This window comes from Alligator mississippiensis, chromosome 2 (genome assembly GCF_030867095.1).
Source record: "Alligator mississippiensis isolate rAllMis1 chromosome 2, rAllMis1, whole genome shotgun sequence".
NCBI classification, from domain to species: domain Eukaryota; kingdom Metazoa; phylum Chordata; order Crocodylia; family Alligatoridae; genus Alligator; species Alligator mississippiensis.
Genome location: NC_081825.1, coordinates 290,998,994 through 291,015,033, shown reverse-complemented (window position 1 = coordinate 291,015,033; position 16,040 = coordinate 290,998,994). Strand labels below are relative to the sequence as shown.

Sequence of the window (16,040 nt, the reverse complement as noted above, 5' to 3'; positions counted from 1 at the left end):
ATGCTAAAGAAAGCAGGACTAGTAAAACAGAGTGAAAAGGCAGCTTACAGTTCAAGAACACTCAGCTCTGGATGTGTAAATAGACATTAATTAAATTGCTTAGACTTTGCTAAAAGGTATGCTTGGGGACCTGTCTGAACTGAATTTAGGTTAAAGCTAAGTCTCGCTCTCTGCTGATCCGTGTGCATGAGGAGGAGGGAATAAGAAACAACCAGAAATAGATTGAAACAACTGAGAATAGTGTTCATAGCAATAAGGAAAACCGCAGGATATCAAATGATTAGCAGTAACAACAATATTTGGCACTCAGATGGCAAGATGATACAAATTCATTTAGTCTCTCCCAATGTCTTTATATAAGCCTTGCTTTTCGAAGGAATATCTTTTAGAATATGCACAAGTTCAGTTACCATCACTTTTTATTCAGAGATCGTCGGAGGTCATTTTTTGTGTAAATGTTCCTCCTTTCAGGATTACATGTAAGATGCTGTGGTCATCTCGGGCCAGATTCTGATCTAATTTCCACAAATGTAGACTTGATGTCATGCCACTGAGATTGAGGGCAATGACTTGGGCTGGTATAATTAAGAAGAGAAAGGGCTCTTTGAGTCATTGTGATGGAGGGGCAGCAATAGGTAGAACATTCTCCGGGAGGAGGGCTTCTTGCTTCTACATTCCCTGCTCCACCTATCTGAATTTGTTGGCCTCCAAATTGTGTGGCAAAACCCATCTGTGTGATAGAGTCTATATAGAGAGAATTGAGAGTGATGTGTGGGATGGGGGTTAGCTCCTCTGCTTATTAGCCAGCCTTTTTTTTCTTGTTGCCTTGAATTGCTACGGGAAAGTTATAGTGAATGTAAATGTTAACGATTGTTTGCATGTAGAGCTTGTATAAAGGCTTCATTTTAAAAGTGTTTAAATGGAACGGATAATAGAGTGTGATAACATTAGCAAACCCTTTTCTTTGGCGAGAGCACAAGTGAATGTTCTCTGTGGCAAGCTGAACTTTTCCATTTACAACAGAGCTCTTCTAATGTTTGCCAAATCTTATGCTTTGTTTTATATTTCTCTCCAGATTAAGACCCTTGATTTCTTCACAACTAGCTAAAAAGGCTGCAACTGAAGAGGTACGTGATGTTTACCTCCTCCCTCAAGAGCCCTTCTACACCACTACAGGCTGAAAACAGGTTTAGCTCTCTATAAAGCACCTAAAACTTGAGCTTGCAAATTCTTACAAACCTTACTGGACTCAGCACTTATTTGTAGGAATCAGAAAGGACTGGCCCTCTGAAGATTATGTAGTCCAACCCCCTGCTCAGCATCTCTGCAAGGAGGCAGGAGCATCCCTGTCTAAACCATCCTAGCCAAGTATTCACTCTGTACACATAAATTTAGAGAAACTAGATGGGATTCTGTTCCATTGAGGAAGCTGGTAGCGTTGTAAAGGTGATGCCTTGCTTTTTCCAGGTGACGGTTGCTTTTACAAAAATAAGGCTCCTCTAAGGAAGCCAGATTGCAATACAGAGCATGCATGCACATTCATCAGTAATTGAGAACATACTCATGTTTAAGGTGTGCCAAAAGGATTTCAGCTGCAGGGAGGGAATCGAACCTGCAAGTGAGTAACAACAAACAAGTCAAGTGGGTGAGCAGTGACAGAACAGCAGCAGAGTTTGTGTCCGCATATTAGTCAGCACAGAGATGGGAGTAATGCCATTTTGCTCTCCCAGCACCTGGGGCAAGAGGCATGATGACGACTTTCCCTAAATAACAAAAGTTGATAATTATATAGTTTTTCTGAGACTATATTAACACGGAGGAGGAGACAGTGATAGGATCCTAGTAATGACCTCCCTTTGGTACTTTGTCCTGGAAGAGCAGTTTCAATTAGAGCAGGTGTAGGATTTGTGTACAGGCCATGGGAAGGCTTAGGCAGTTCCAAAGAGCCATCCAAGGTCACAGGATTTAGGTTGCTCAGTGCCCTGTGCAAAGAATGAGGACAGGCAGGCATCTCCAAAGGGGGATTCAAAAAGCCTGGAAGCAGCCAGCAGAAACTCCTAAGCATCATCAAGTTGTGTCTGACCTCTCCGTCCTTTCAAGAACTTAGTCGTCGGACTTGCGTTACTCATTGGGCATCTCTGTTCACTTGCAATTTAGAACTGCTAGTCCTGGTTCTGAGGATTGATGCTTAACATGTTAACATGCCCTATTGCCTAGTAGTTAGAACTTTTCTCAGTCAGTGAGTCCCTGCCAACAGGTTTGGTTTTGATTTTTTTTAATGATTGACTATCTTATGAAATGCATAAAGAATCTCAGGAGGTAGGAACCACAACCCCTGAACTCCCTAGTGCATCAACTTTCACAGGAGGAGTGGAGAGTGCCTCAACCCAGACAGACTAAGAGTGGTTAGCCACTCTTCTAGGACATGGGGGATGAGGCTTTGAATCTCCTCAGGGTCAAAGGGCCTAGGACCCAGGTCTCCTACTTCCTGGGCATGTGCTCTAACCAGTAGACTATGGGGCAGAAGGTGGCCATTGCCACCACCACTGTCATTTTGGGCACTAAATTCAATGCTATTATTGTGAGTTAGGTGTGCTCAGACTACACTTACAAATCTGGTCTCCCTGGGGACGTAGGCAGAGTTTTGACACCTCCTAGTACCAATCTGAATCTAAGCAGAGCCTACACAGCTTGTGTACCGACTGAATGGTTTCTGAGCATGCCCAGATGCCCTTCTGTAGACACCTGGGGAATTCTGTGGTCCAAAATGGAGATGCCAAGTATATTTTGTGGCTGCTGGTACAGAGCCAATTTGAATTGACCTTTCAGACTTAGAGGGTTAAATTCCACTTATGTCTAAGGTGACCGTATGTCCCATCTTGGCTGGGACAATCCTGGATTTCATGGGCCAGTTGGTGAAAATTAAAGCAAAAGTCCTGGACTCACAAGGAAGTGGGGTGCAGTCTGGTAGGGTGACGGACTGGCATGGTGTGCCAGGCAGGCGGACGGGCAGGCACTACTGCTACTGTGAGGGAGCAAGGTGGGTGGACTGGACCGGTGCCCAACCCAGCCCTCCCCCTGCTTCCAGTCACTGCTCAGGAGGAACCCGGCTGGGGCACGTGCAGGGAGGGTGGTGCCTGCTCCAATCCTCCTGCCTTGCTCCCTCGCAGCAGCAGTGGTGCCTGCCCACCCATCTTCCTAGCACATCATGCCACTCTGCCTGTTCACCAGTTGGTGCTCTGCTCCCTGGCCTGCCTGCCTCTGCCGCCGTCTCTGCCTGCAGCAGCTCCACTGACTTGGGGGAAAGAAGGGCAGCGCCCTGGATTTCCTTAAAAATAAGATGGTCATCCTACATGTATCCCATTCATATCAAATGAACTTGAAGCCGCTGTCACTTACGTTTTGTAACACTGGGCTAGATAATATGTATGTGCGTGTTTATGTACACACAAACACATATAACCTAAATTTAAATTGCTGTCTAGTCACATAATAAGCTGTTATATAAGAATGTAAAATGTTGATAATTTTCCAAACGAGTCTGCTGTTCATATTTTTTAATGAATGTATGAACGCTGACAGTTTTGTAAAAGTAATAGTTAAACTTTGATTGGTAGTTTAGCATGTTTCCACAACCATTCAGGCTCACGTTTTATATATACAGGGAAAGTTTAAAGGCCAAATTGGAGTTCAAGTTGTCTGGAAATGGATCCAGGAAGTTCTGTTTAAAGGAACTGTTTGACAGCCTTATTTGAAAATGATTAAAAAAACATTGATTTTCAGAAACAGTTTGATATCCTGCCTGGGGAAATACATTTTCACTTTTTATGCTGTGCTCATTAGAAAAACCTGCACATTTTTAGAACTGTAACAGCCTGGAAATGGACATGATAATTAGAAGAAGGTCATATTTTAATTAGTATGGTGCAATTTTAAAAATAATGAATCAGTTGTAGCTCTTTTATATTCACCCATTCTTAAGTGAAAATTTTCTGAGCAGATGGAAATTTCTAGCATAAAAATTGAATGAATTAAGATGTTGTTTCTCCTAAATCTGATGTCTCTATTTCTGCTCATGTCTAAAACCCCATGAGTTGTCAGTTTAATCATTCTGGATGGCAAAAGTGGTGATAAGTGATAGAAAATAAACGGAAAGGAAAGGAACTCATTTTACATGATAATGAGATTAATTTCTTACAGACAGACAGGTTTTCGAAGTTTTCTGAGTGAGGTGGCTACCCAGTTGCCATAAAAATTAATGGGCACTCAGTGTCCTCTTACTAAGTGATGGAAGCAGTCCCCTTGGTGACTTTGAAAATTGCAGGCAGAAACTTTAGGTTATGTAGGTTGATCATCTTGATTTCTGAGTAGTTCAGGAATTTGATGTCAGAGTAATGAGAATATGAAGAGGATATCCCCTGTCTTTGTTTGTATACAGTGCCTAAAACCTCAGAGCTCTGCTATTTAGGGACACTTCAGGAATTCCTGTAGTACGCATAACAGTAATTGTTACCAAATTTGGTACTAATTCCAACCATTAGCTAGAGGAAGTTGCAAAAAGCTTCTTTATCCCTAATAGCTAAGCTGCCTAAGGGCCCCTCATGCTGAGGGAGCAGGAGAAAAGGCTTTCCTGGTGTATAGTCCTTAGCCCATTTGTTATTAGGAACACTTCTATCTTACCCTCTCTTATATGCCTTCTTTTCTAAAGTAAACGGGTCCAGTCTTTTCAGTCTCTGCTAATGCTAGTATTGCTGACCCTCATTTCTGATAATGGATGACTAGTGAGAAGTGATGATATCCACATTCTCTGCTCTGGGTTTGCTCACCTGAAAAGCAGCCTTAAAGAAATCACAGTATGTTTCTGTCTTCAAGCACCTTCCCTTCCCGGCCCGCTGTTTTGAAAGAAGTTGATAATATTGGACTGGCTTCCCTAGGATACTACAACCAGATGCTCCAGGTGGAGGTTCTCCATTCTGTGAAGGGAAGACTCCCTGGCTGTGCCGCTGGCGGGGACAATTTTTGCAGTCCCCAGCTGCCTGGGAAAGGCAGAAATGGGGATGGGAAGGCTAATGAAGAGTCTGAGCTTTACCATGCCCAATCCTCCCCAGTGAAAGGGAACTCGGCAGCTGAATGCAGATTAAAATCCCTCTACTGCAACTTAGGCTGGAGTCATGAAGTTCTGGATCAAGGAGTTCATTTCCTGCAGTCATTGCTTTCCACTACTCTTACTTAAAAGAAAAGGGGAGGTAGTGGCATTGAATTCATAAAAGCTCCAACAAGAATAGTTCTTTCTCTGAAAAACTATAAACTGAAGAGCTATAAATGCAGCCTGGGCTGTGTGTTCACTTACTCTTTCTACTGCCCCCAAGGTCTCTGGGATTTGCAGTCCATAATCAGGGCAGCAGGACTCTCAAGGTTTCTTGTCACTTCCTCTTCCTGCTTCCAGGTGCCTCTGGGATTTGTAGTCCACAGTTGCAGTCAGCACTAAGTTTTAGCAGGGCAGGGCAGCTCTGGACTCAGGGGAAGGTGAGTTTAACCCTCCTCCTTGGCACCAGATTCCAGCCAGGGTTTGCTTGGAGGAGGCGGGGGTGGGGAGGGGAGGGAGGTGGGGCAGTGAGCCAGCCAGTAAGGCCAGTGAGCCAGCCCTAGTGAGGGCTGCCCCAGCTAGGGAGCAGAGGGGCAGGGCCAGTCCTCCTCTCTGGAGCAGACAGCACAGCCCAATCCAGGGCTGGAAAGCATGCTGGGATGTTGGAGGACTCTAATTTAACTTAAACTAGGAAGAGGTCTGGGACAGAAATTTCATAAACTGGTTTCACCTAAATCAGTTCAGTCTGATACTTCATTCAACCAGGTTTATCTTCAACCAGATTCAGCCATTTTAAAACTGGTTCATGTGCACTGAACTTCTGTTCTGTTACAGGTTTAAACCAGTTTCTGATCACGTAAACTAGTTTATGTGTAACTTCTCTCCCTAGCCTTAGTGAGACTGCTTATCTTTAAAAAGTCTAGACAGTTGTAGGAATAACTGGAAACATGGTGGGAGGATGAGCACCATGTGAGCATCCTCATCCACCTGGACATTGGTGTGTGCTTTGTGAATCAGACTGTAAGTTTGACCACCACTGTTATGATTGCCTATGTACAGAACAGAACAGGTCCCAGATTTTATTATCAATATAATATGATTAGCTACCTGGAGGGTGGTACAAAGAGGATGGAACTAGACTGTTCTCAGTGGTGGCAGAAGAAGAAGCAATGGTCTCAGGTTGAAGGAAGTTTAGGTTACATATTAGGAAAAACTTTCTCGTTAGGAGGGTAGTAAAACACTGGAACAGGTAACCAGAGAGGTGGTGGAATCTCCATCCTTGGAGATTTTTAAGACCTGAGTAGACAAAGCTTTGGCTGGGATGATCTAGTTGGGGATGGTCCTGCTTTGGGCAAGGGGCTGGACTAGATGACCTTCTAAGGTCCCTTCCAACCTCAGTTTTCTATGATTCTAATACTCTTTTATGATGTTGCTCTGCTGTCTCACAAGAACTATTGATGCACTGTTGATTCTGCCTCCAGACAAACCAACCTGATCTGTCAGGATGAATACCCATCAAGGTTTTTTTTTCTTTGACATGAGGGTGCATTTTGATGATCATTAAGCACCAGTATCATTCTGTAACAAGGTTTTTTTGAGCTAAACCTAGTAAAGCAAAGCATGGCAAGCTTCCCCATGGAGCTGTGCCAAAACACCTCCAGCCTCCGACTAGTTCTGCCTTGCTCTTGTGAGAGGATTGTATTTTAACTGTCATTGTATCTTATTAAGTTTTGCTTGAGTATTTGCCTGGCTTTAAAATACCTGAAAACTTTTGGTGTTTATCTGAGATTCACATTCATAGCACTTTCCACTTGGCTATTTGAAGGTTTCCCAGAAGAGTTAAGCTCCTTAGGCTAGGCTTAGACTTCGATAGAGGACAAAAGTGATAGGCTGACTTATTCCATCCCTTTTATATGGAGATTTTTAAGGAGAGGGAAAATGTTGGATACAAGGAAAGGCTCGCTCTAATATCCCTGTTCCTTTTGGCAGGTTACCTTTTCAGACTTAAAGCCAGAAGTGCAGGAGTCGGGAAAAGCAGAGAGTGTGCTGGTGGAGAGTGGACCAGTGTCCTATAACCATGACGATGATGCTGAAGAAGAAGAAGTAGAAGAGGAGGATGATCATTGCATGAGTGCCCTTCAGTTAATGGGAGGAAATGGTAAGTCTGGGTGTTAGATCATGGTGCCTCATGGGTTAAATGCACTTTTTAAGGCAAACCGATTTCTGTGCTTTCTAAAATTGTTGTAGAGAAGAAAACTGAATTATTAATGACATATAAAAAAAAATGAAGAAAGTTATCAGTCATGGTGGATGACTGCATCGGGTGAAAAGTGAATGTAGGCGTGATTAGAATGGTGATAACAGGTCTGACGTTGGACTCCAAAGCTGGCATCAAAATTATTTCCATTATGTGTGTGGTCCAGGTTGTACCTGCACAGCTGCTCTGCTCGCTTCTATCTAGGTGAGGGTTAAATGATTCAGTGAGCCTTGCCCAGGCTCTTCTTCATGGTGGGTGGCTTTATCCTCTTTCAGTATATTTGAGCAATTATTTAAAAATTCCCTTTAAAATGCCTTAATTGTAACAATGACAAAGGTCATTTTAGCAAATGGGTAAATGTGTCATCAAACACCAGAGGCAAGTCTTGGCTAAGGATTTCTCTCAATAAATACATATCTTAATTTTTTTTTCAGTAAAATTCCATGATCTGGATTATTCCTACTGTGTGAACACTTTTGGCTGGTACTGCTGTGCACCAGCCAGAGAAAGTACTGCCCCTTTCTCTCTAGTAGTGCCACGCATGCGGAGCACAGAATCATCCCGTTCTAGTTCACCACACCTCTCCCCTTCAGTGCTTTGCATGGCTTTGCAGCAGGACATGGGATTTGCTCCTTTGTGTAATACTGGAACTTTCTTGAGACCTTGCATGACAGGGAACACAGCCTAGGAACCCCAGTTTTAGGCCGGAAGATAGTTTTTCCTTCACATATTCTGGAATAAAATTCATAGCCTAGTGTAGGCTGCATAGATGCTCATTTCTACCAGAAGAAATTTCTTCTGGTAAAACAACATCCCAGGAGCTAGACTGTACAGATGTCTCTCTAGCCCCATCCCTTCACCTCCCAGTCTAACAGAAGTGGGAAAGCAGCGGCCCCCTATACCTTCTCAAGACTGGGGTCACAGGAAGGGAGGGAGCCTTTCCCCTGGTCCCAAGAGGGAGTTAAATTGGGGGAAAGTGTATAGACATTCAGACTCCCAAGAGAAACTCTTCCAGGGATGATTTAACCCTGGTTGTTGCCAGGTTATTTTTCTCCCAGAGCGGCCATTTTTGATCTGGGAGGCAAAGCCTGAATGTCTGTACACCTCTGGTTTCTATCAGGAAAATGGCAAGTCTGCCAGTAGAAACTGAACATCTGTACCTGCCGCTGATCTGAATAACTTTTATGTAAAGACAAACACTGTGAATTTGGCTCTCCAGCTCAGACTGAAGTGAGTCTTGAAACACCATCTCTGACATAAAAGTTATGAAATGAGGTCTTTTCCAACCATAATGTAATACAGTGATCATGCACAGCTCATTATCCTGTATGCGTATGGCAGTCTTTGTGGCAACCAGGAGCTGCCACGGACTTTGTTTCTGTGTTAGGGGGTAACAGTGATCTCTCTGTGTCGGTGGGTCATAGTTGGATACATCAAATGAAGGAATTTAGCTTTTATTTGAAACTTCCTTTTAAAATTGAAGTTGCTGGGCATACATAAATGGAATCGTAAAATGGAAGCTCCCAATTATGGAGCCTGACCAAACCGAGTAGACAGAAGGTTTCTTTTGGAGGATTGGTTTGCTGTTGTTTGCTGTGCAAAGCTACCCAACACCATTGTCAGCTGCAGACTTTAATTCAGCTTTTACGCCCTGTCTGCAGCCTGTTCACGTTGCTTTTAGATAATTTTCCAGTCAGAAATCAATCTGAACCGTAGGAAAAATACTCTGATGCTAATGTTTATTATTAGGATTTTGTTCCCAAAAAATGCACCCATGTGAGTGGGTGGGTCTGTGTTTAAAAATACTAATAGTAAAGCCCACAAAAATCGTATAAAGGTCACTGGGCTTTTTTTCCCGTGTTACTATTTTAAAACCATTCTGAGAACATTCCACTCCCCTCTGTCTGGATCTGGACAACAGCCAAAAACCCGGAGTATTTTCACTACTAGGAAAAATAAATTAGTACCATTACCAGAATTAAAATGCAGATGTGCAAAGTTAATCAGCAAAACAAGTGCCTTGCCTGTTTATTCATGGAATTTAGACCTCCCTGATAGGCATAACTGTAGGAGATCCAGGCGATGAACTTCAGCCTTTCTGAGCAAATTGCTATAGATGATATTTGTTTCTGCTTCAGAGCATCCATTTGTTTGTGTGCCCAGATGAAGCACCGCACCACACCTCCCTGCACCGGAGCTGAAACTCTCGGGTTAAATCTGCTGAACCAGTCGCATGTCATTTGTAAAACTTGGGTTCCACATTACAACAACAAGATTTTGTTGTACAGCACACAAGAAAGAAATCGCTGCACCTGGAAACATGCATAGGCTCTCTTTATTTTTTCCTTCAACTCTGAAATCATCAGTGCATTAGGAAAGATTCTGGGTGATGATTGGGAAAGAGATGAAAGTGGCCTTCTAGAGTTTAAACTCTGCTTCAAGGAGCATCGGCTGTAGGAATTTGGAAGCCAGATGTGCTAATTGAAGTTCGTTGTAACATACCGCCTTGCTTTTGGGGATCTCTGCTAACTGAAGGGAACTCTGTAGTGGCTTGTGAACTTCTGTGGATTCAGCTGAGAGTCCTTGAATGATGTATATGAAGCAATTAATTCTTGGTGCTCGTGTCTATGTAAAAATCACACCTGTTCATAAATGCACATTGTGGCTTATCTACCATCATGTTCCAGATTTACAGCTGATGATTCATTTTACTTTCTGGCCTCTAAACTATACAGTGTATTTTGCAGGTCTGTGTGTCTAGTGTCTTTGAAATGAGGACATAGGACTCCACAGGGATTTGATATGCTCTAGAGCATGGGTAGGCAACCCCTGGCACAGGTGCTACAGCATGACACGCAAAGGCCTGTTGCTTGGTGCACTTGCCTCGGGATAGACAGTGAGGAAGGGGCCGGGGCCGTGCTGCCACAACAAGAATCAGGCCCCTTGCGGCTCCCCCTCGCGGCTGCCACCTTTGGCACACCAACATCTTACAAGTCGAGGTTGTGGGTGATTCTGGCACTCTGCCCAAAAACATTGCTGGCCTCTGGTCTAGAGCTTTCTCTAACATGTGCAGTGATAAGTACACATATAGACGTTCACAAATAATTTCAACTTCCTTGGGGAGACCACATCACTAGGGTGACCACATGCCCCCAGTTTGGCGGGGACACTCCAGGATTCTCTAGCCCAGTCCCGGCCAGTTGGTCAAACGTCCCAGGCTGGAGTCCAGCAGGGAGGCAGAACAACATGGGCAGGCACCGCTGCTGCTGTGAGGGAGCAAGGACATGCCACGTTCAGGTGAGGTGGCACCTGCTTCAGTCTGCCCGTCTTGCTCCCTCCCGCACAGGAGCAGTGGTGCCTGCCCAGCCTCCTGCCTGGTGCACCATGCTGCTTCACCTCCCCACCGGACTCCGGCCCCGGGACTTTTGACCAACTGGCTGGGACCAGGCTGCAGAAACCTGGAGTATCCCGGCCAAACTGGGACATAAGATCACCCTACAGATAGCAGATTTTCTCCTTAGTCTTAAGAAAACTATACGAGTGTATCATTCAGTTAATTAAAAACTTACCAGCTTGTTACATGGCTCAGGAATAGTTTTGGCAGTTGTATTATTTTCTTTTTTTTTACATGTACCTAGGAATATTTGCCTTTCTATAACTTTTTTTCTATTTTTTTCAGATTATGGCTGTGATATGGATGACGATGATGGCTACTAGTTCCGTTAGCTCCCAAAAGACATGTAGCAATGCCTGGTTTTCAACAACTCTTCTAACTTTATAAATGGTGAAAGAAGCTGTCTGTGATCAGCAAAAATAATTGAACAATCCTGACTTTTGTAAGGAGAATTTTAGTTCAGCCATTGATTCTGGTCAGTCTATACTGACCTATAACCCAGCAATAAGGTTTGGGTTTATAGTACTTGAAATTTTTTTTTTTTTAATCATGTTTTGAGGACAGAATTAATACAAGTAATGTTTCCAGAGAACAAAGGAATATAGAACAATAGCCTGTATAGATTGTATGTGTGGTGGGAAGCAATACATCTCATCTCTGAGCCTGCTTTGGGCATCCTGTTGAAAAGGAACATAAGAAGGAGATAAGCAGAATAACAAAGCAAGTGAAAACTTCCGCATTAATCTCTGGAATAGACCAGGCTGAATTCTCTTATATTGTCACAATGAGAAAAAAAGGTATATTTCTAATATTTATTACAAATGTGACACTACAAGCTTCTATACCCAGTGCTGTCAAATAAATGAATTAAGGACAAATTATATAATTTTATGACAGTATCTTTTTTTCCTGAAGTTAAATAAGCACTTATATTTAGAGTCATGTGTTCCTCAAGATATGTTGCCAGTAGAAGAGAAAGTTGTCACAAAAAGTGGTCTACTGCTATGTAAATGCTGATGAATTATTGTCAAAAGAGTATGTAGACAACATGAAAACTTTTTAACAAAAGCAGGAGATATTGTTTTGGTTGTGTCCATTTCCAGTGACTTGACTTGTTTGGTGTCATAGGACTGATGTGGATGTGATGGTTGATATTGGTGCAGAATGTTGCCATCTTTATTGACATGCTGCTTTCTAGCTGATTAAGAGAATAAGCCTGCTCTAGGACTCAGCTAAATCGAGAGTAGCCTGTCTAGTGTATTTTTTTTTTTAATAAGGAAAAGGAATAGAAAGAAACCATAGCTTTTTAATAAATAAACTAGTTTGTGCTTTGACTGAATTTTAATTTAATTTAATTTATTAAACTCTTTACTGATAAATGAAAGGTCACCACAGAGCAATTTGATTGGCTTGGTTCAAATTCCATTTTTCTACAACGAATGAGATGTCAGTACTGTTAAAAGTATGTTCTTCTGAGATCCTCTGTTTCAACCCACTTATCTCTTTGATCCCAAACCCGACAGACCACCCCATCTGAATCAAAGGACTGGGGGTCAAAATCAGCCTTGGTATTGACCAGTTCAGTTTTTTTCCCCTCTGTCCTCACTCTTCCCACCAACACTTGTTGGGCCTGATTCATGGAGGTCAACAGAAACTTAAATGCTTTAAATCACAGCTTTTAATATTGAGAGAGACAGGAGCATTTTGGGGGTGAAGGACCCTGCACCACCTGTGAGAATCAAACTAGACCAGGGAAAATTGGACAGATCTCTCTTATTAAAACAGCCTTCCGTGAACTGCGCTGCTACCATCCTGCATGCCATCAAGAAGCAGTCTGTTCATCCATTGACAGAGTAGTTATCACAGTAGCACCACTCTCCTCTTTCCTGCCCCAATTCTGAGTAGAAAATTAAAAGAATGTGGTATACAGAAAAAGGAAGATGGATATTGGTGCTCTTCCCTGGAGGAAGGAGATCTGGGGTCTCCCTTGATTATCACTGTCTGGGATGACCGAGATGGCAATTGACTCCCAGCAGCCATTCAAAAGGGCCAGAGACTTTTGACCTTCCTTTCCACCAGTAGAAGATGATGTACTGGAAGATGGCATAGGAGCAGCTCCACCTTCTTGAATCTACAGTGGATTTCTTCGGAGAGACAGTTTATTATTAGCTGAGCTGCTTGGTGTGATCCTTTGGCTAGGAGGCATCTAGTTGATCTTGCTGAGCCTTGCATAGAAATATTTCTGCAATGGGTGTGTTGACTACAGATGTCCGTGGAGAAAGTGAGGAGATAACCAAATTAATGGCTAGCCCAAGCGGAACAAACACATTTTCTTGAACCAGTCCTTAAGTTACTTGGTGTGTAGGGTTTGGGATTTGAAAGGATTTTTATGGGCAGAAAAGAGAAAATTCAGTAGAAGTCTTATGGGAATAGCTGGTACTCTGGCAGAAAAGTTACAGATGTTCTCTGTCTGCTTTGGTAGCTGTACAAATGCTCCACAAAGAATTAAATTATGGAGTTAAACCTTTTTGTCTCCCTTTCCTCTGCACCAAGAATCAAAATCACAGTATAATTGTATTGTAAAAGGAAAAAAATTGACAAGTGACTTTGTTTTACCACTCTACATTTCTGAAAATTTTACGTGCCCCTGACTAGTCCAGTTTATTTTAATATAAACACTGTTCTAATCTGTCCAAGACCAGCATTATAATTACCCATACTCTCAGTGTATTCTTAAAACCTGACTTTTACTCCAAGGTACAAATTGTTTTTCGTGCGAGAAATAAACCTGTATATTGACTCACAAAGGGCAGAATGCTCTCCTCTCTCAGATGCTTGATGTTGGCTCTTAAAGAAACTGCTAAGATGGGTTCTCGATTGCGGAGAATCTGCCTTTCAGTTTTCCGTGTAGATTTTCATTGGTTATTTTCCCTCACCAGAATACTTAAACCAGCTGCCAGTGCAGTGGCTCGTTACACTGGGGAACTGGGATGCACAGTGGAGGCCACTTCTCTTGAAAGCCTATTGCTAGGAAATTAAATTTTCAAGAATAGATTGGGTTTCTAGGAGGCAGGGGACACTTTTGTGTTGAAGAGGGGAAACTTCTTGCAGGGATTCTGAGTGCTCTCCTAAGATTCAGTCAGACATGGTATTGCATAGTCTATCAGAAATGAGCTTGAAGAGCACAAAAAGACCCCAGTTCTGTTAAAATGTCAGCCTTGTTAGTGAATTGAACTGCACGTGCTTCTGTCTGGCAACCTCGATGAAAGGCAGAGAGCCCTGGTATCAGATAGGGCAACAGCTCTTTAAGCATGGATTTCAGAGTAGCTGTGTTGATTTTTAATTTATTGGTGACAAAGCAGGATTTTTATACCATTCATTCCTTCTCGATTTAACTAAGCTCAGGAAATGTAAACAGATTAGAAGATACTAGTTTCTGTTTTTACAACTACTCATGAAAATGTAAAAAGGTTAACACTACATTGACTCTATTTATTGCGTTTGCTGTATTGCAGCCTGGATTCCTTTGGAATAATTTGGACCCTGCTTTATTCTGTGTCCTAATTATATCAGAGAGAGATTATGAGGCTTTCAGCATTTGTTGTCCTTAGATCTTCATACTAGAGCCCACATGCACTCTGTATCTTAACTTTTCCTGCATAAAGCATAATGTTTCACTACAAGTCACTTTATTTGACAGGCAAAAACCCTCCAGCTGTTGCATTGTGCTTGTCTGCCATGGAGCCTTTTTAACACTCTCTACTATTGTGGGTATATAATATGAGAGAGGAATAATGAAAATAACAAGTTGGTTCACCATGATAGTTGTGTTTTCAGTGTCTTAATCTTGTGTGACATTCCTTTAAAGTCACTGTGTTCAATATAGCAAATCTTAAATTGTGCCAGGCAGCCCTGTCTTGAGGGTTTCATGTTCATCAAAAAACTTCTTGCCATGTAGATGGATTGTTTATATTCTCTTTGGATTACATTGAAGCTCTTGTCACAGATGTATGTTGTTAATGTACACTTTCCTCAATATACGTGCTATTTTTTATTTCTTGCGTTGAGTCCACACATTTTGGTTCAGTTGGTGCCAAGGAGTTTAGACCTATTTGATGTAAACATACGTGTCTTCCTTGCACAACCGCACAGTGAATTGTGTTCAGCCTTTTTTATTGTAATATATTTGCTGTAAATAAAACCCAAAAACCTTGCATAGACCATTTGTTTATGATACATTCTTGCATACCTCAGATTCCTTCATCTCTCGATTCTTATGAATGTTTGCTCTTGATTGGTGCCTGATTGGACGATAGCGGACAAAATATCTAATTTAGAGCCTTTTTTGTCTCAAAAAGAGCCGGGGACCGGGGGGAAGGGGAAACCATTTCTAATCAGGCAAGTGTGTTTTAGAAAATGTGTTCCACTGATTATCCATAAATGTAGATAGTTTTTGCAAACGGCACAACATTAACAAGTTCTCGCCATCAAATCATGTAATTTAGTGAAAATGGGAACAATATAATGTTTGCTCAATAGGAGTGTTATTCTGTCGCTCATTTTTGAAGGTTTCTATCTTGACAAGTAAGATGTGCACCGACTTCAAAGTCATTCTGTTGAATCCTCATCTGGATACCACAATTTGGAGGTAAAATTCCCATCTACCCTGGCAGTCTTATCATTAACTGATTTAGGGTGCGGACAACAGAGGTTTGGTAAAATGATGTTCTATGCTACTGTGATTCTCTAATAATGTTTTCATAGTGCATTAAGAACATAATGTCTCGTTCCAAAATAAGTCTCAGCAAGTATACATATACCGTAACTAGATACAATGTGGTGTTATAATCTGGTTACTGCATACTCCAGGATCTTTCCAGGCTCCAGTGATCTTCTCTAAATACACTTGTTTTCACACCCCAAAATGTTTGTAGATCAATTTACATGCAACAGCTTTCCCCCTAGCAGTAAAAGAACTGTTATACTGAATAAGACTTCTTCCTCTCCTGTCGTTGAATTTCTTTTGTAGTCTCATAAATAAAAAAGGAGTTTAAATTTTAAACTCCTTTTTCTTACTTTTGGGATTCTGCACAACCAAGCTCTTGCAAAATTCTAGTCACCTTTGGCTCTGCCCTTCTGCTCCTGGTAAGTTGTACAGTTTATTGGCTTGGGTCAGGTCCTGCTCCACCTATTTGGTGTCGGTCATCCAATTTGACTCTGCTCAGTTCTCTGAAAAGCAGATGAGTAGATTGGTTGTTGTCTTCCTCCCCCTCTCTGCTGCTTTTTGTCACTCAGTCTCAAAG

General features: G+C 42.2%; 1 protein-coding gene across 3 annotated transcripts in view; it reads left to right on the top strand.

Moving 5' to 3' along the window:
• Positions 1–14,957, top strand: part of BRF1 (BRF1 RNA polymerase III transcription initiation factor subunit) — a 257,854-nt gene extending 242,897 nt beyond the window's left edge. For all 3 annotated transcript variants that reach the window (XM_014598772.3, XM_019479955.2, XM_059723300.1), the window contains 3 exons: positions 1,076–1,127; positions 7,076–7,244; positions 11,023–14,957. In XM_014598772.3, the coding sequence (XP_014454258.2) occupies positions 1,076–1,127; positions 7,076–7,244; positions 11,023–11,060 (259 nt within the window). In that variant the 3' untranslated portion in view covers positions 11,061–14,957. The remainder of the gene's footprint in view (positions 1–1,075; positions 1,128–7,075; positions 7,245–11,022) is intronic.
• The last annotated feature ends 1,083 nt before the right edge of the window (positions 14,958–16,040 follow it).